The sequence below is a fragment of the Mauremys reevesii genome, linkage group 18 (genome assembly GCF_016161935.1).
Source record: "Mauremys reevesii isolate NIE-2019 linkage group 18, ASM1616193v1, whole genome shotgun sequence".
Classification (NCBI taxonomy): domain Eukaryota; kingdom Metazoa; phylum Chordata; order Testudines; family Geoemydidae; genus Mauremys; species Mauremys reevesii.
In genome coordinates, this window is record NC_052640.1 from 5,060,165 (window position 1) to 5,079,583 (window position 19,419).

The following is a 19,419-nucleotide window of genomic DNA, read 5'->3' on the forward strand; positions in this document are numbered from 1 at the left end:
TTTTTTTTTTTAATTAAAGGCAGGCAGGATTTTAACAACTCAGAAGTCAAAACTAATCACTAACCCACCGCCCTGCTGATGGCAGGCTGGAGACTTTAAGGTGGGAGGAAATGCCAACAAAAGCTACAAATATCCAGCTTCTGTACTAAGATTATTAAAATTCCTCATTACATATGGTCAAGCAAAGGAAAAAACATTGTCAATTATTTGTTACATAACAGAGCACTAGCCGTCTTCTTACTCCGCCTTCTTCCAGGCCCTCATCATACTGAGTGGAAGGATATTTTCTTTTTACTGAAGACATGACGTATAAGATTCAAACACAAAATATTATAGTCACAAAGAGATAGAGGAAAGAACACAGAAAAAGCACAGAAACTAAGAGAACAAGTACAGACCATCAGCAAAAGTGTTTGCAAAAATCCAACGCAAAGGACTCCTGAGAGCGAAAACCAGGCTGCACACAATGGAGTACTACTGTTGCCCCTCTGTCAAGATTTGTGAGCCATTTCTCTTTCTTCTGTTTCCCCTCATCGACCCACTCACCCGACAAGTTTAGGATCCAGAAACAGAGTAACAGCCCCAGGTCGCAGGAGGGGGAACAAACAAGATCTCTCTGCATTTCAAGAAACAAGAAAAGGTTCTGGGGTACATAACTGTAAAAGTTCTCTCTTTCAAAGTAATAAACATGCTGGTACTGCCAGAGCAGTTCACTATTGACTCACAGGTCACTAGGGTTGAGTGAGCACCTGTGCTCATGCAGAACATGGCTCGGAGACTGCATTTGGAGGCAGACGACAGGATGTTAGAAATAAAAGTGCTAAATCGCTCCTGCTTTGGGGAGTCTCATCTGGATGCAGTTACAATCCAAATGACTAGCTCATTGTACAAGCCCAAAGAGTTTTATCAATACCAAGTCTGGAAAGTAGCGAAAATAAAGAAGGAAGAAGAGAAACACATTCTGGTAGTCTCATAAATGCTACTCAGGCTAGCATGAATGCAAGGCAGAAAATTTCACTTAACACTGTCGAAATTTCTAGTTAACGACTGATGCACGCCAATAAGTTTATTTTCATAGTAATAACCGCCTCCTCCCCCCCCCCAACCTACAAATAGAATCCACAAAGGCTTTGCAACTAATAGAATTTGGGCTTGATACCAATAAACAGCAATATTTTAGTTTCAAGCACACAGCATTAACTCCCTTAAAGCGTACAGTGTGCCAGCCTGGCTGCACCAGTTCCTTCACTGTCCCCTCCCTCCCCCAAAGTAATTTTGCAGTAAGTAATTTCATGTAAGGCAGCTGTAACTTAGTCAGCCTTTATTAAACAAGAGACTGATCCTGTGAGATGAGTGTGCTCTTGATTCCAATCGTTATCAGCAAGAGGAGAGGGCACTCTGCATCTCGCAGATCAGGGCCCAGGTCTCCAATGGGAGTTGTGGCTGACTTACAAGCTTAAAAATGGTGATATTGTGCAATGTGACTGAAGTCTGGTTAGTCCTTACTTGTGTTGAAACTTAATGACTTTTACTGGGGCCCGCCTGAGGTTCCATTTTACCTTTCCTCTTTCAACTTCTTTTGTTGTCATAACGATAACACGAGAGTTCTCCTGGAATACCATTCTCCAGAAGTCATTCACTGTGTTCTGTAGGCAGCCTTGAGTAGCAATGTAACTTTTTTTTGGCTTTGAATTGTTGCACTTAGTTTCAAATTCAGGCTAGAAGTCAAAACAAATATCAATGAATGATGTGATTGTAAAATGGCTTTAATTTGTTTTTAGGAGGGAATACAATAGCAAGCATGCTCTGTGCCAGTGACAGATTGAAGGAGGCAATAACACACTTACCATAATAATATTAGCATTGATATAATCTGAAACTGGCTCATTTGGATCTCCATCATGTAGAACAACTCTGGTATGATCAACTAGAGGAAGGATAAGTAAACAGCATGTTAAACTGCTGCATTCTGTGACTGCTAACTAGCCAACTTGTAATTGGTTCCTTAGTACCAAACAAACTACATGAAGGTCAAGTTTCGCGTGTACTTGACTACTTACCATTTCTAATAGCTAAGAAAATGGCAAGATGACTCAACCTTTCCTCTCTCCCTGCTCCCTAGGACAATTTCAAATTTCCGAAGAAATTAAAATCAAACATCAAGTTGTTTGTGTTTTCTTATTTAGTCAGTGCTTCATATTTGCAATTAATCTGAATATGAGATATATAAAAAGTATATATAATTATTCTGTCCTGCACCCCTACAGCACAAATTAATCCTCTTAAACTGACTGAGCACTAGTGCTGATCACTGAGCAATAGTTTAGCTTGTCGGTATTTTAATAGAACAGCACTGTATTACTGGCTAATAATGATTAGCTTCCCAGTGAAAGGATCCGTGAGTGTACCAGCACAATGTTAACAGTGAAACAAGAAAAAAAGTGAATGCTACTTACAAGGTAAAATGTTTTTGTATCTATTTTTGTTTTTGCTTTCTTGCCGTTGACCCTCTTTACGACTATACAGGAGCTTGCATTCTTGCTGTTGTAAAGTCTAGATGAAAAGGGCACAAACAACTGGTTTTACTAAAACTTGCACCACATTGGGAATGACGATACAGAGCACGCACAGTGGTGGCTCTCGAGAAAAATCTGACATTTGACTATCATACTAGACATCATTAGAAAAATGAAATCTCATGCGTCAGCATTCAAGTTGGTTTGATAAGCTTGGGAAATTCAAAATTGCAGAGTTACTAGAAATAATGTGTGATGACTTTGAAGGCAAAAGCTTATGTCTGGAATCCAAACTTTTGTAAGTCAAGTAACCATTGCATCGGTAAGTTTCCATTCTATTGCTTTGGGGCAGATATCTGCATATACAGGTTGGTCTTTTTTAAATTCAACTTCCTACAGAACTTTATATTCAGAAACAATATTTGGTTACATAAACCTGGCATAAAATTTGTTTATTTTTTTTAATGCAGAAGTTTGGCAGTCTGAAGGAAACCCAAACAAGCCAACTGCAAAATGAAAGCAAAAGCCTAAACGTGAACACACTGAACTGTGAGCCAGATCCTCCAAGTGTTAAATCTTCTGGCAAGCATTAAAACAGGATCACCTCAAGTCTAATTCCTAAAATCCACTATTTAGAGGTAACATGTTACAAAGAATTCAGGAATATTGGAGTCTGCCCATATGTGGCCATTCAGCATTTAAACATAAGAACATAAAAATGGCCGTACTGGGTCAGACCAAAGGTCCACCTAGCCCAGTATCTGTCTACCAACAGTGGCCAATGCCAGGTGCCCCAGAGGGAGTGAACCTAACAGGCAATGATCAAGTGATCTCTCTCCTGCCATCCATCTCCATCCTCTGACGAACAGAGGCTAGGGACACCATTCTTTACCAATCCTGGCTAATAGCCATTTATGGACTTAGCCACCATGAATTTATCCAGTCCCCTTTTAAACATTGTTATAGTCCTAGCCTTCACAACCTCCTCAGGTAAGGAGTTCCACAAGTTGACTGTGCGCTGCATGAAGAAGAACTTCCTTTTATTTGTTTTAAACCTGCTGCCTATTAATTTCATTTGGTGACCCCTAGTTCTTGTATTATGGGAATAAGTAAATAACTTTTCCTTATCCACTTTCTCAACATCACTCATGATTTTATATACCTCTATCATATCCCCCCTTAGTCTCCTCTTTTCCAAGCTGAAGAGTCCTAGTCTCTTTAATCTTTCCTCGTATGGGACCCTCTCCAAACCCCTAATCATTTTAGTTGCCCTTTTCTGAATCTTTTCTAGTGCTAGAATATCTTTTTTGAGGTGAGGAGACCACATCTGTACACAGTATTCGAGATGTGGGCGTACCATGGATTTATATAAGGGCAATAATATATTCTCAGTCTTATTCTCTATCCCCTTTTTAATGATTCCTAACATCCTGCTTGCCTTTTTGACCGCCTCTGCACACTGCATGGACATCTTCAGAGAACTATCCACGATGACTCCAAGATCTCCTTCCTGACTCGTTGTAGCTAAATTAGCCCCCATCATATTGTATGTATAGATGGGGTTATTTTTTCCAATGTGCATTATTTTACATTTATCCACATTAAATTTCATTTGCCATTTTGTTGCCCAATCACTTAGTTTTGTGAGATTAAGTAAAGGGACCTCCCAAAGACTTGTATAATCATATGAAGCAAGAAGCTGGGCTGGGATTTTCCAAGCGGTTTAACCAGAGAATCACAAATGCTTTTCCAAGTGGTAACTAAGCTTCATAACACACCAGTGACATAGTTATGCCCATTTTGCAGATGGAAGGAACAGGCAGAGAACAATTGAAAGGGGCTTGCCCAAAGTCACAGACCCTGGCAAAGCCCAGAAGACAATCCAGGAATCTCAACTTGAAGTCCCCAGCTTACACACAGCTAGTTATTGTTTCCTAGGCAGCGACTCACACAAGAGTAGGAAATGTGGTCTAGGGGACTGAGCAGAGAAATGGGACCCAAGGAGCACCAAGTTCTAACCCCGTCTCTGATATGGACTCAATGGGGGACACAGAGAAAGTCTTTTAGCATCTCTCTCCATTTTGAGAAGTAAGAGGCAAACCCTGCTGCCTCAGAGAGAGCTGAGAGTACCAATCAGTGTTCACCCTGCTTTGAAGGGGAAGTGCCAATACAATTAAAGCAACAAGAGAGACCCCACTCCCTCAATGACGTGGAAAAGGAACGGAGCATTTTGCCCAGACAATGCTAGATTTTTGCTAGAGTAACTGCCTACGTTAAGAAGGAAATTAAACAGGGTGGATTAAGGAGTGGAGGTCCTCAAGGAGAAAGGGTGAGGATGAGGAGAAGAAAAGAAGCCAAGCAGAGTTTCTGCCAAGTAGGTCTGAAGAACAGAGCCACAGATCATTGGGGGTTGGGCTGAACTCTCCTTGTAAGATTTAAACTAAACATAAAGATACTTAGTATCAGAGGGGTAGCCGTGTTAGTCTGGTTCTGTAGAAGCAGCAAAGAATCCTGTGGTACCTTATAGACTAACAGACGTTTTGCAGCATGAGCTTTCGTGGGTGAATACCCACTTCTTCGGATGCAAGTAGTGGAAAGATACTTGCTTATATTTCTCCCAGCTGCTGAGTTCAAGGGAGGAGAGAAAGTCTGCTTAGCAGCCTGGTACTACTTTTAATGCCGCTAATAATTAACTATTAGAGAGACAAAGTGGGCGACATATTATTTTTTATTGGATCAACTTCCATCAGTGAAAAGACAAGCTTTCAAGCTACACAGAACTCTTCTTCAGATATTACCTCACCCACCTTGTCCCTCCAATATCCTGAGACCAACACAGCTACAACCACACTGCAAACAACAATTAACTTTGGTAACCATTTGAGCACTCTATAAAGACAGTGTGGCACTTTGTGGTCTGGACTTCTCTACCTGAACTGGATTCCTTTGGGCCTTATTTGACTTTCTTCCTCCACTTCCGGCACTACCCGTATGTAGCAATATTGCTGGGAAGTCCCAGAGACAAGCTGCCAGAGATTATATTGCATTGCCACAACACAAGCTTTCAAGAAGAGAAGTGGATTTTTGTAAGCAACAGCCAGGCAAATCCTAAATAATGAGGGAAGACTAGGAGTGAGTGTTAAGAGAAAAACTAACAAAGACCCTCTATAAGCAACTCTAGATGAAAACCGGAAGGTGATAACAAGAAGAAACATCCTGAAAATAAAGGATATTACAGTCTTGTTACAAACCATTCTCTCATCTTAATGCATGCCACACTAGAATAAAAATAATCACAGCAGACATGTGCTACAATAGGACCAGAGAGCAAAATTGGCACACAGCGCAGGAACAGGACTTACGCTTTTGCATGAAAAGTGCTATATATGCTTAACCTTAAGGAAGCCTTGAGGTATCCCTCTGAAGGGAGGCAAGTATTATTAACCCCTTTTTACAGATGGAAAAATGGTGACATAGCTCAAGTGAGCAGAAGGGTGGTCCCGTGGTTACAGTACTAGCCTAGGAGTTGGGAAACCTGGATTCAATTCCCCACTCCAGCACAAAACTCCTGTGTTATCTTGAACAAGTCACTGAGCCTCTCTTCCTTTCAGTTTCCCCATCTTTAGAATCAAGATAAGATCTCCATAGGGGAGTTGAGATTCTTAATGTTTGCAAAGTGCCAAGAACAGAAGATGCTGTATTAGTACAAAGTAGTAGTAGTAGTAATCATTTATGGTGCAAAGTTCTACAGAAGGTTCACTTCAGCTGATAACACGTGCCTGGCATACTGCAAGATTCTTCAGGTGCTTGAATAAGCCAATTACACTGAACACCTTGTGTATAATTAGCACTTTGAAGCTACCGTAACTGCACATTTAAGTGTGTCCATTTTATAATCTGCAAGGAAAGTTTGCCCCCAGATTCTTTCGGCATGGGATTCAAACGGGAAAGACTACAAACATGTCCTTGCTTCATACAATTCATTATTATTGCTCTGTGCATCCCTGAGGAGAGACCCAGAAACAGCACTGACCTGTAGCTAGCCCATTAAAGTTGTACATAGTGCAATAATAAATCTGGTTGCAATAATAAATGAAGGTTCTCAATTCACTAGATCATCCAAGCACTAAAGTCACCAAAAAGCCTTTTTTCAGAAGCAAAAGAGTAAGGAACCCTGCCAACATCTCCATGCAGTAGTTCACAGGAAAAGAGGGATTACATCCTTAAATATACTTAAAGAGAAAGTAATTTATAAGCGCTATGTGGGTAGTAAGACCATAAATGGTACATGCAGAGTTTCATGGACATCCTGGAGTCTTGCACAGAGATAGACAACCAATGGCTGTCAGAGCTGAATTAAACAGCAACATTAACATTTTATGAGATGGTTTCATTTCAGAGACCACCACATGACACTGTAGAGACATTTAGGATTAATACAGCAATTTCCAAAAGGCAGTGAAGGTGAAAGGAAGAAGCTCACAATAAAATAGCTCACAATAAAGATTTTCTGGTGTTATAACTTTTTCCCCTTTCGTAAGTTTTTGGCTTCCCGGTGAATATATGCATTCAGGAAAGTCAGCGCATGTATTTGCCCCATTTCTCCAAGGGCCTGCCACAATGAATCAGGTACATTATGAGTTTCCCTTCCAGTACTCCACCAGGCCACAAATCATCTCAGGCCAGGCCAGAAGGAGAAGCAAGAGGTACATTAACAGTGCTAGCTCTGTGGTTTCATAGATGAGTCAACAATATATTCAGAAGGACACTGTATGGGAATGCTTATCCCTCTGGATACATTACATTACATCCCTCCTGCACCAATACTGGCACACAGGGCGGAAACCAGTCTCTTCCATTCCTGGGCAGCTAGACATTAATCCACATAATACCACCACCAAAATCATCTCATCAGCCAGCACCAACTAGATCGGGTGGGGGGAGGTGGAAATCAAGAATAGGGTTGGGACCTTTGCTAGTGAAGTCTGAGTACCGGAAGGGTAAACTCAGAGTCCCCTAACTGCAACACACGCTTTTGTTCTTCAGCCAATTTATTGTGGGTTCAAATCAAGTCATGTAGCTGTCACATGCAACACAGTTTAAATGCTACAATATGGCAGCTATTGCAGTATACCACTGACCCCGGTTCTGCATACATGCTCTTGGTCACATCCACATGGAAAATTTAGCTAGAGCAGAATGTGGCTGTTTGCCTACTTTGTGTCATTAGCTACGTGGAGCATATTTGTCTGTTCTGTATGGAAGCCAATGATACACAGTTTGATACACAGATCCTTATATCTGCTGGGCCCTAGTTACCCAAGGCTGCATCCTCTCTCTCCACCTTCCCTCATTACAGTGATCAGCTGAGATAATTCTATTGACAGTCCCTTTTCTGACTGCAGAGGGCAGAGAATTTGTGGGAAGAGGAGACACTCAACTCTGACAGAATGGTGACCAGAAACTGTTTCCTTCTTCCTCTTGTCTTTGTCTGAGCAAGACCAACAAACTGCTTGTTTCACTCTCGTGTTGGTAGAGAGAAATTTCCTACCTCAGCTAGTGACGCTCCTTTGTGCTTTTCATTTGTTTAATTCTCCCATGAAGCCCAGCTGGCTGAATAATCATCATGCGGATTTTATTCAGCTAGTGAATGCATCTGCAAATATATCCTCATTATCTGAGAAACGGTAGTTACTCTCCCCACCCACTCTCAAACCCCAAGAGTGTTCAAGAAGTTTCTCAAACAGTATTATGCAGCTGGAACTGCCCTCTTTATAAAAGAAGTTGACATCACAGGATTCCTTGATTTCCTGTCTCCATCTGCTGGTGGTACAATATATATTCCAGAATCAGTTAAGGAAGTTCGTCAATATAAACCTGTTTCACGGGAACCATTTCACTACATTTACACCAGGGCCTTTAGAAGCGGCTATCATCTTCACTCTTTTCCTCTTTGTTCCTGAATCACTCCAGTTGGTAGAGAAAGTTTTGGAGCCAGGAATGTCTCACTGTGGTTTGGGATATGGTATACAGTGGTTATATTTAATGTTTCTTCCGTTTGAGGGGAAAAATGGGGAATACTGTTGAAACTGGTAATTTACGTATAGAGAATCACTCTCAAATCAATAGTTTGGTTTTTTTTAAAGGAAGAAACCAGCACCAGATGCTATTAAAAATGTAGAAGGTGCATACACTATGGCATGGAGGGGAAGAGATGCCCCCCTTACTCTCTTTCTGATAAGATGGTGGTAATGCTAGCTCCAGATGGAGGGGTTGCACCCAAACAAAATAATAATAAATTCCTAAGCAAAGCATACAGATTATACAGCTGTCATCCCAACACTATTTAAAATTAACCTGGAAAATGGCTCAAAGGGTCCCTCTGCAGTAGTTTTATTTTAGCATTCCCAAAATGTGAGTGTCAAAGAAGCAATGAATTCAAGGACAAGAGAGTGTTTTATATAAATAGCTGGGGAGGAAGATTTGTATTGCAGTGAGTGTGTTTGACCAGTTATCCCTCACGATCCTGCCATGATCAGCACACTAACACTTGGGGAGTTTTGTTTTCTAAATTGCTTATTTCTCTCCCCTCAGTTTAAAGGGGTATAATATAAAAAACTGAATGGGCCAGCTTTTAAATGGATTATTTTCCCCATTTGCAGCCATATCACTATTCACACATCCATTTCTTATTACCACCAAAAGGAACACTGAAAAAGCAACAGGCTATGTTGGAAATTTTTACTAGTATTTACTGGGCATAAATTCAGGTATGACATTTTGTTCTACTGCATATAACTGCTTAAGCAAAAACTTTATGGATTCTCCTGAAATTTCCAGTAAGCTGAGTTATGTGAAAGATTATCCTGGATTCTATTTTTACAAGACCATTGTTACTTAACATGCATAGACGACTGCTTGACTACACAAATATAGCCAATTTATACTTGAAATCAATAGCAGAACAGTATAGAAAGAGAAAAAAAGTTAATACAATACCAATCTTCCTGGGAAGCAGTTTCTCACAGCGCTGTTCAAGTCACCTTACACAGTAAGTGTGGTTCGAAATACACCTCTAAACCCTCTTATATTTATAACACAATTGCTTACAAATTAGAAAGCACTTGATAGGTCACCTAAGATTCAACCCAGTTTGTACCAGTTCTTTAACTTGTTGTTCTAGATCTTTCCCTATCTCTGCTTTGGATATGATACTTTAAACCAGTTGCCTGTGAAGGTACCTGTATTAGGACACAGAACAAATATATCTTGCCTTTGACAGGCTTTATATTTGCTAATGCCAAAAGCTACATTTTGTTTTGCAGAGTGTTGTGGGATATACATCTCTTGACATAAGTGAGCAAAGTGGACAGGACTGTGGGAAGGACATAATACAATTCAGTTAACTGCCCACATGTTGGATGTAATACAATATTAATATGGTATGCCCTACGCCTAACATATATGCATTGGCTAACACCATGTAGTTGTAAAAACAATGCAGTCTCCAATCTAAAGAAACTGGAAACTTTCTATTGCCATCAAGTATGGTTTTAAAAAAATCTTTTCAAATCAACTGGCAATTTAAGCAGAGAGTTTTCTTGGGGAACAACTGCATTCAATTTTCTCCATGCAAAGTGCAGTTATTGCAGAAGAGAAAAGCTGGGATTTTCAAAAAAAAGAACCAAAAGGCTGTCTGCATGAACACTTAGCTTACAGCAAGATGGGATGTCAAGCTACCCTACGCTAGCCAGCCGCAGACTAGCTGTCCCTGATGACATACATCAACAATCTGATCTAGTCCTCTTTGAAATGGGAGTACATCAAAGTGCAATTATTAATACAGGCCAGCAGAGTCCACACAGAGAACTAGACCATGGCAAGCTAGTGCAGGGTATTCACTTCCCAGCTTCTTGCGAATTAAATATTTGTGTAGAGTTAGAGCTTGTCTACAAAATGCTATAGTGGTGCAGTGTAGACAGCACCTATTCCAATGGGAGGGGTTCTCCTGTCGGCATATGTAATTCACCTCCCCGAGAGGCACTAGCTAAATCGATGGAAAAATTCTTCTGTCAACCTAGCGCTATCTACATGGAACTTAGGTCGGCTTAACTATGCTGCTCAGGAGGTGTGGATTTTTCAAACCCCTGACCAACATAGTTAAACTGACCTCATTTTCTAGTATAGACCAGGCCTCAGATGCCCAAATCCTATCAAATTTCAATAAGAGTTGGACACCTATCTCCCATAGGCTCCTCTGAAAATCACAGTCAAATCCTATAAAAGCATAAACAAAAGTCACTATTTTGACTATTACATCCAGTGCAGTTGCTAACCAGCCATCTAATGCCAAACTTGTTTGTACTTCACTTGTAAGGAAGGGGGTGTCATCTAGTGGTTAGAGTGGGGAACTGGTCATCAGGACTCCTGGCTTCTGCCACTGACAAACTACAGTACCCCTGCCTCTCTCTACCCATCAGAAAAAATTACCTGCCACACTGGGATGTCACAAGGCTCAATTTTTTTGTAAAGTAATTTGAAATCCTCTCATAAGAAGAATTAGAGAAATGCAAAATTATTGTCTCTGGGACTTTCAAGAGAGCCTACAAGAATTCCCACTGAAAGACAACATGAGTTGCTGCCAACATCCCAGCCATTCCTGTTAAGCAATGTCTACTTTAGCCCAGCACAGTATCAGCTCGACATGGGGTGGGGGCCAATGCTCAGGGTTAAAGGAAAAGGCACCTTTCGAGCACTCATCTTTGGCTGAAGCCTGAGTGCAACGGGCAAACTGGGGGAGATGCAATATCTGGCACAGGAGTGGGGAGCAAGAAGAAAGATTTGAGGGGCAAAGGGCCCTAAGTAGCTGGGAAACTGTGGTAAAATTATAGGTCTATCACTGAGACACACCCGCTTTACGTTTGAAACATTTCAATTACCTCAAATTCTTCCCAGAAGCCTTGCTTGACTTTATCTGTGGTCTCTGCTAGCTTGCTTAGTTCTCGCACCCGGCTTTCAATCTCAGCAGCATTAATACGGGTTGTATTCAGGGGCTAATCAAGAAAGATATTTTATATTAAACCACAGCACAGCAATAAGAACAGGATAAAGTTAGCTTACACAGATCTCCTGTAGTAAACATAGTGTATGTAGGTACCACTCAGAGTTTTAGGACCCAGGCTTCACTCCAGATTTTGAAGCACCCCCCCCCCTGCTTTTTTTTGTTTGTTTGTTTTAAATCAGATTCATGTGGTGGCAGTCACACCATTTCATGGTTCCAGTTTCAGTGCATTAAGCTTCCTCTCCTCCTCTCTTTTTGACAGGATTTTAAAATCCTTGTAGACCCAGAACTCTCAATGAAGCCAAGGGGAGTTCTAGATGCATCAGAAATGGAGAATTAGGTCCTTTATAGATGGCTAAAAACAACTATAGCAGCTTAAATCCAATCATTGGACCACCCTGAAAGATTAAGATGCTGTTGTAAAAGAGGATGGTAAATTCACTTTTGGCTTTAACGCTGAATGAATGTCTTTCAACACTTTACAGAATGAAAGAAAAAGGTTGAGCTCCCCCCACCAACACCCATCCCACCTCTATGTCCTGAAGTTAAATACTGTTTATGATCAAAGTTCTAGCATTTACTAAGCTCACCTGCTTGAGCTGTAGTACTGTGCCCAAAGTTTCTACCATGGGGTTCTTCTTATAATGTTCCACTAGATCTGTTAGAGAGTCAAATTTCTCCCCTCCGCCAACATCGTATTTCAGCTCCTTCCAAGAAAGATATTCAAAATGTGCTCATTCATAGCAAGGTGCACAATCATCAAAATAAAGTCTGCATTAATTACCTCTTTAGAATGTGCAACCAATCACAAGATCCCTTAAATGAGTACTCAAAAACCTATTTAACTATCCCCTGCCATTCCATACTGAAATGATAAAAAATAATTTGCTACAACTTTTCAGTGGAATATGACTGTAATACATTTCTAATTAGAACATTTTAATGTTACCTGCCCCCACTTTTTTTTTTTTTTTTTTTTAAAGGAATACAGTGCCCCTATCTGATACTCACCCCAAGTAGAATACTTGAGGGATACAATCAGAGAATCAGACGTGAATTTATGAATAAATCAAAACAAAAACACAAAAGAATCTAACATTAGGTCCTGGAACACAGGTATTTGTACTGTAGTCCTTGTTTAAAAAGCAAGTCAGCAATATCGTTACTATCTCATCTACCATTAGCATTTATGAGGTTAGCAACAGATCAACTGAGGCCATGGAGAACTCTAACAACTTTATTTCCCAAACTTTCATAAACTCAAATAATTAAACATGTTAAAATGGCTAATATACATAAAGATCTGCAGACACTTATCGCCTTATTATCTTCTAGGTAACAGTCAGCATGGATTTGTCAAGAAAAAAAAATCAGGTCAAACCACCTTAATAGATTTTTTTGGCAGGGTAATAAGCCTTGTGGATGCGGAGGAAGCCAGTAGATGTGGTATATTTTGACTTCAGTAAGACTTTTGATACTGTGTCGCATGACGTTCTCATAAACAAACTAGGGAAATACAACCAAGATCAGGGGCTCTCAATCTTTTTCTTTCAGAGGCCATCCCCTCTACAGCCACCTGTGCCACAACACCTGTTTTTTCTGCATATCCAGTAGATTAAAAGCCAGGGTTGGCATTAGGGGATAGCAAGCAAGGCAATTCCCCAGAGCCCCACACCACAGAGGACCCCGTGAAGCTAAGTTGCTCTGGCTTTGGCTTGCAGCCCTCAATGGGCATCAGCTTTTTGCCCTGGGCCCCAGCAAGTCTAATGCTGGTTCCTGCTCTCTGGTTTATTTTGGCAGACCCCCTGAAACCTGCTTGCGGCCGCCAAGTGGGTCCCGGACCCCTGGTTGAGAACCACTGACCTAGATGAAGCTACTGTAAGGGGGGGGGGGCATAACTGGTTAGAAAATCATTCCCAGAGAGTAGTTATCAGTGGTTCACAGTCATGCTGGAAGGGCATAACAAGTAGGGTCCCGCAGGGATCAGTTCTGGGTCTGGTTCTGTTCAATATCTTCCCCAATGATTTAGATAATTGCTTGGAGAACACACTTATAAAGTCTGCTAATGATACCGAGCTGGGAGGGGTTACAAGTGCTTTGGAGGAAAGGATTAAAATTCAAAATTATCTGGTCAAACTGGGAAAATAGTCTGAAGTAAATGGGATGAAATTCAATAAGGACAAATGCAAAGCACTCTGCTTGGGAAGGAACAGTCAGTTGCACACATACAAAATGGGAAATGGCTGCCTAGGAAGGAGCACTGCAGAAAGGGATCTGGGGAGTCATAGCGGATCACAAGTTAAATATGAGTCAACAGTGTCTCACTGTTGCAAAAAAAGTAACCATCAATCTGGGATGTATTAGCAGAGGTGTTGTAAGCAAGACACGAGAAGTCATTCTTCTGCTCTACTCCATGGTCATTAGCCTCAACTGGAAATACTGTGTCCAGTTCTGGGCGCCACATTTCAGGAAGGATGTGGCCACATTGGAGAAAGTCCAGAGAAGAGCAACAAAAATGATTAAAGGTCTAGAAAACATGACCTACGAGTGAAGGCTGAAAAAATTGGGTTTGTTTAATCTGGAAAAGAGAAGACTGAGAGGGGACATGAGAACAGTTTTCAAGGACATAAAAGGTTGTTTCAAGAAGGAGGAACAAAAATTCTCCTTAACCTCTGAGGATCGTAAAAGAAGCAATGGGCTTAAACTGCAGCAAGGGCGGTTTAGGTGGGACATTAGGAAAAGCTTCTTAACTGTCAGGGTGGTTAACCACTGGAATAAATTGCCTAGGAAGGTGTGGAATCTCTGTCGTTGGAGATTTTCAAGAGCAGGTTTGACAAACCCCTGCAGGGTGGTTTAGATAATACTTAGTCCTACCTTGAGTGCAGGAGACTGGACTAGAAGACCTCTCGAGGTCCCTTCCAGTCCTACGATTCTATGATTCTATAAATAAAGGCAGGAAATTACCTTGAAATTTTGACGGCATTTACTGAATGCACAGCCAAAACCACAAAAACCTCTAGCAGGCACTCTCACTCAGTTGCACCATTTCCACCCCAAATTCCTGATTTCTCTATACTAGGCATGTGGGGAGGGTTGGTTTTGCTTTTTTTTTTTTTAAAAGACAACTAAAGATATTACAAGAACTGTATTTTCTAAAAAGGATTAAAGTACTTTCAGCAGATTTGACCCTTTAACACCAATACTTGGGCACACATGAAAATGTTTTGAGATTAAAAATAGCCATCAAGAATTAATCCTGGCATCAGATAGTTTAAACATTCTTTAGTAAAGGCAAACTCCCCTACCTGAAGTTTAAACTGTAGGACAAAGTTTCCCTGAATTAAAATATTTACTGTATTTTGTTTGTTATTATGGAAAGACATTATGAATAAGACAAAATAACCAGCCTCCATAGTACAGCTACAACCCCCCACAAACCTGAATGGATTCTCAGATCTATTATATAAAAAGAGAAGCAGCAAGACAAGAATGCAACAAGCTTAAGAGAGATTCATGAATGTGAAAGGCTACATGAGCAGAGGCTTTGAGACAGACTCTTGATGCAGTCAAAGGGAAACCTCCTAGAAGCTCCTCAGCAATATAGATATGCAATGGCACGATTCAGTGAAAAAAATAAAATGCTAACAGTTTGAGCAAACAAACAATATGCTGTACATACAGCTTTGTCTGACCAAAATCAGTGGACTGAATAGTCTTGAGAAGTCTGTAATGCCTCTCCTGACAGAATAAGCATGCAAACCAGGAAGGAAGCCTTTACAGTCAAGAAGTTCCGGCTTTGTTGTACCTGACACCGAATCATGACATGGGTCACTTTCGATTTCCCATCATTACTCTCGCCTTTATCATCTCCTGTCCGGACTGAAAGAACAAAGTCTCCTGGGTGGCTCTGACTCTCTCGCACAAGGAAGCTTCCATGTTTTCCTTTTTCTGTTAATAACTTTTCAGCTTCTTTTCCAGAAAGGTGCCCGTGAAACCACCTTAAATTCACAATAAAAAAAATAAAATAAATATAGTTGCCCTTCTCCTCACTGTACCCATGACTGGGCCCACCTGGCTTAAACAGCTATAACATGCCAAAATGTTCATACTAAACTGAGGTCTCAAGGGCCACAAGTGTTGCTAAAGGTACCCAAAAACCTAGAAAAGTACAAACTTAGAAAAAATATGAATTGAGAGGGCGTGTGTTCGCACATACAGAAATACTTCAGAAGAAATGAAACATTATGCACAAAATAACTCTCAAAACAGAACTTGCATACACAGAAAACTGATTAAGATACTTCAATTCTTATGCATTTAAACCTTGGAAGAAGGCCACCATTGCTTAATAAAAATCTATACAGATCACAAGAAAGAAATCCTAAGAGAAAAGTCAGCAAGAACTGAAGTGGGTTCTAATAAAATTTCAGTTACTGCAATTAGATACCTCAAAATTCTCTCATGTATTTTTTGCCATTGCTTATTTTATGCATTTGCATGAATTCAGTGCTCTTATGTTAACAGAAAGTTTTCCTTAGACACTATGGATACAATTTCATCAGACCTTATGATGGCGTGGTTCTATTATTTTTCCCTGCTTTTCACTTCTGAGAATAAACTGACATCTACTGGCCGTAATGCTGAATAATGGGTCAAGACTAATTAATTCCAGTTTCCAAAGACAACTAACTACATTCATTTCTGAAGAGTTCCTTCGCTATACTTCCTTAGTAAGTATTCAAAGTCTGAGATCCTACTGATCAGTGCTGTCTTGTTAAAAATGTCAGTTTCAGCAATCTGTGTATTTGCATTTGACTTTTGTTTTCTTAAACCCACATACAATACAGCGTTACCAGGATAAAAATATGCTCTGAAATATATATTGAAGTCACTGCAGTAACACAAATAATTCTCTGAAGCTTTTGCAACCAATGAAATTTTCCAAGAAGGATCGGAAAGTGGGTTGCGTATTTTACTTTGTTTTTGTTTTAGTTACTGCAATGTATAGGGTCTATCCTCTTCAGTCTGGATTCTCCCACCCTTACTCAAGTTGAGTAATAGCTTATTTTGCAAGTAGTGCCACAGAAAACAGTAGGACTACTTGCAAGGAAAGGTACTGCCACCCTTACTTACACTGAGTAAAAGCAAATCCTTAAGGTTAATAGGGATTACATGCATACGTGGAAAGGAGAATGGACTCCATATTTTCACCACTATTTATCTCTCTCACCTTTCAGATGTAGGATCAGCACAATTCAGTGGATATTTTAACTCTATTACATCTCCATTCTTTTCTTTGAGCTGCCCGTGGTGTTCCATGTAATACTGGACTAACTCAGCCAACGTGGCAAATTTTTCTCCTCCATACAGGTCGTAGTAGTCTCCTGTGTTCTGGATCTTGATGTGCGTGACAGCTCCATTTCGCCTAAATGTTTATTACACACAAAAAAAGGGGCAACTTACACAAGTTCGCCAATTTCAAACCAATCACTTTAAAATATTCCACGCTACTAGCTTGGAAATTGTAGTAGTTCAGCTTTATATGTCAGTCACCTTCCAGCAGATGAATTGTAGCATATCTAAATTACTGCACACTATGAGTGAAGCAACTATACATCTAATAGCAGGGCAATGAAACAGCATCAAGGATTACACGAAGAGGAAGTGGTTGTTTAACAGTCAGTATAGAAAAGAGATTTTTTTCATTCCATAATTACTTAATGGCTCCACTGAACCATAACAGTCTTCATGAGCCCACAGGGTAAATCTACACTGCAAAAGACGACCCACGGCAGCAAGTCTCAGAGCCCGGGTCAACTGACTCAGGTTTGCGGGGCTCACGCTAGAGGGCTAAAAACAGTGTCGACGTTCAGGCTTGGGCTGGGGCCCAGGGACCTTCTCCCTCCCTGGGTCTCAGAGCCCAAATGTCTAGACTGTTGTTTTTAGCCCTATAGCGTGAGTCCCGCAAGCCTGGGTCAGTTGACCTGGGCTCTGAGACTCACTTCCATAGGGGCTTTTTTGTTTTTGCAGTGCAGATATACCCACATTGTCCAATAGAAGCTGCACAGACCTCCTGTCCTCTATACGCAATTCTCATGACGGAGGGAAGTCTTCATCATTCACAAGATGACTCATCAGGGGTTCTGTGCTACCACTTTCTTCAGAGTGGAGTCCAGCTTTGCCCGGTATAGCAGTCAGGCTCTAGGAATGGCTGGACACACTCCAACTGTCACATTCAAGGAGCAACCCAGACATCCTAACATGGTTCCCCAGCATGGGGATTTCCCTTAAAGACAGGTCTGCTCCCTACAATCAGTCAAGGATAACCATTTATGTAAGCACTTTGCCTCTACCGCCACTAATATCAATGACGAGCAGAGATCAACGGCCATCCTAAGACCACCCTAGGTAGGACTTAAATGGAATTCTCAGTCAGGAAACTTCAGCCACCCCTCCACCCCTCCAATGCATAGATCTTTGATGAGGTCTCCTTCCCTTGACTCAGCTCCACTAAGACTACCTTAAAATCTAAGGCAACAATGAAGTGTCAGACATGCCCTTTTCCCCTTCCCCATCCCCACATTGTCTCAGAGGACATGTGCTCCAAGAGGTGCATTTTAGAAGCTGGAATACATGAGTTGCCTTTAAAAACTTGTTCATTTCTCCTAACAAACAAGAGCACCTCAAATATTTCCTTATTCATGTTATAGGAAAGTATCTTGAGTGTGTGTGGAATGATCTCTTTCTATTTGACAAGCCACCATCCTATTCTCATTCAAATCCCCCTCACTTCTTCTGCAATCCCTACGAAGTGAGACATTACGGAGGGAAGAAAAATTATGTTATTCCCTCCTTTGGATTTTCCCCACAAACCCTTTCACGTATGGGTTTTTAGGGGGTGGGCTCCTTGGGGAAAAAACTATATTTGCATGCTGTGTTGAACAGTGCCAAGCACATTTTTGGCATTAAGTTACACTGCAAATATCTATCTAAGGTAACTGGCAAGTTTTTAAGTACTATCAGTGTAGCTAACGGGGTGATGAGGGGGAAAAGAGAAGAGAAGACAGAATGCAGTATAAAGAAGCACAGATCTTACCTGCATGATCTTACTAATGCTGTCAGCTCTGCTACTTTTTGGACAGGAACCCTAATGGATTTCTTTAAAAGGGCAGGGAATGGAGAATTTATGAACTGGCTGCCACTTCACCTCTACCTTTCTGGCTCACTACAGAGCCAGGATCCACAGCCTTCCAAGCTCTGCACAACTTGGAAAACCAAAGACATTTGGGTTCCTATGCAGAAGAAAATGTACAACTATCAACATAACAGACCCAGAAGTCAGAAATAGAGAAGAACATGTAGATCACAAAAGTCTCATCTCTCTACCCAAACAGGATTGCTCTCCACAGAACAACGGCAACTGGAGACTTCTATATGTTTGGGCCAAGTGGGTATTAAGGACAGAGCCTCTCAAACACTTCACCTACCGAACAGAAAGTGTAAAATCTCCTGGGTTACTTTTACTGGGCCGGGCCAGAAAGCTGCCATCAACGCCTCTTGTCAGCAGTAGATTTTCTGCCTCCACTCCAGTAATATTTGGGTGAAACCATCTACACAAGATAAAGAAGAAAAATAATTTAAAACCGGAATCTCTCTTTAGCTGATGCCACATTGCCACACAAATATCAGATAACATTAAAAATCACTGGATGCAATATTGGATTTTAAAGAATTTTGTTATGCTTTGAAAAAAAATCTAAAAAAATTTCAATATAATTCTAACTTGTACTTTTCATGTGACCAGTTAAAAGTAGGTTTTCTTCTACATAGCATGAAGATCCT

The 19,419-nt window shown here is 40.8% G+C and overlaps 1 protein-coding gene across 1 annotated transcript in view; it reads right to left on the minus strand.

Moving 5' to 3' along the window:
- Nucleotides 1–19,419, minus strand: part of PTPN11 (protein tyrosine phosphatase non-receptor type 11) — a 39,442-nt gene that overhangs the window by 13,402 nt on the left and 6,621 nt on the right. The window contains exons 2-9 of the mRNA XM_039504915.1: nucleotides 19,065–19,187; nucleotides 16,808–17,002; nucleotides 15,383–15,575; nucleotides 12,168–12,284; nucleotides 11,456–11,569; nucleotides 2,457–2,553; nucleotides 1,848–1,927; nucleotides 1,560–1,718 (exon numbers count right to left, since the gene is read on the minus strand). Coding sequence (XP_039360849.1) covers nucleotides 1,560–1,718; nucleotides 1,848–1,927; nucleotides 2,457–2,553; nucleotides 11,456–11,569; nucleotides 12,168–12,284; nucleotides 15,383–15,575; nucleotides 16,808–17,002; nucleotides 19,065–19,187 — 1,078 coding nt within the window. The remainder of the gene's footprint in view (nucleotides 1–1,559; nucleotides 1,719–1,847; nucleotides 1,928–2,456; nucleotides 2,554–11,455; nucleotides 11,570–12,167; nucleotides 12,285–15,382; nucleotides 15,576–16,807; nucleotides 17,003–19,064; nucleotides 19,188–19,419) is intronic.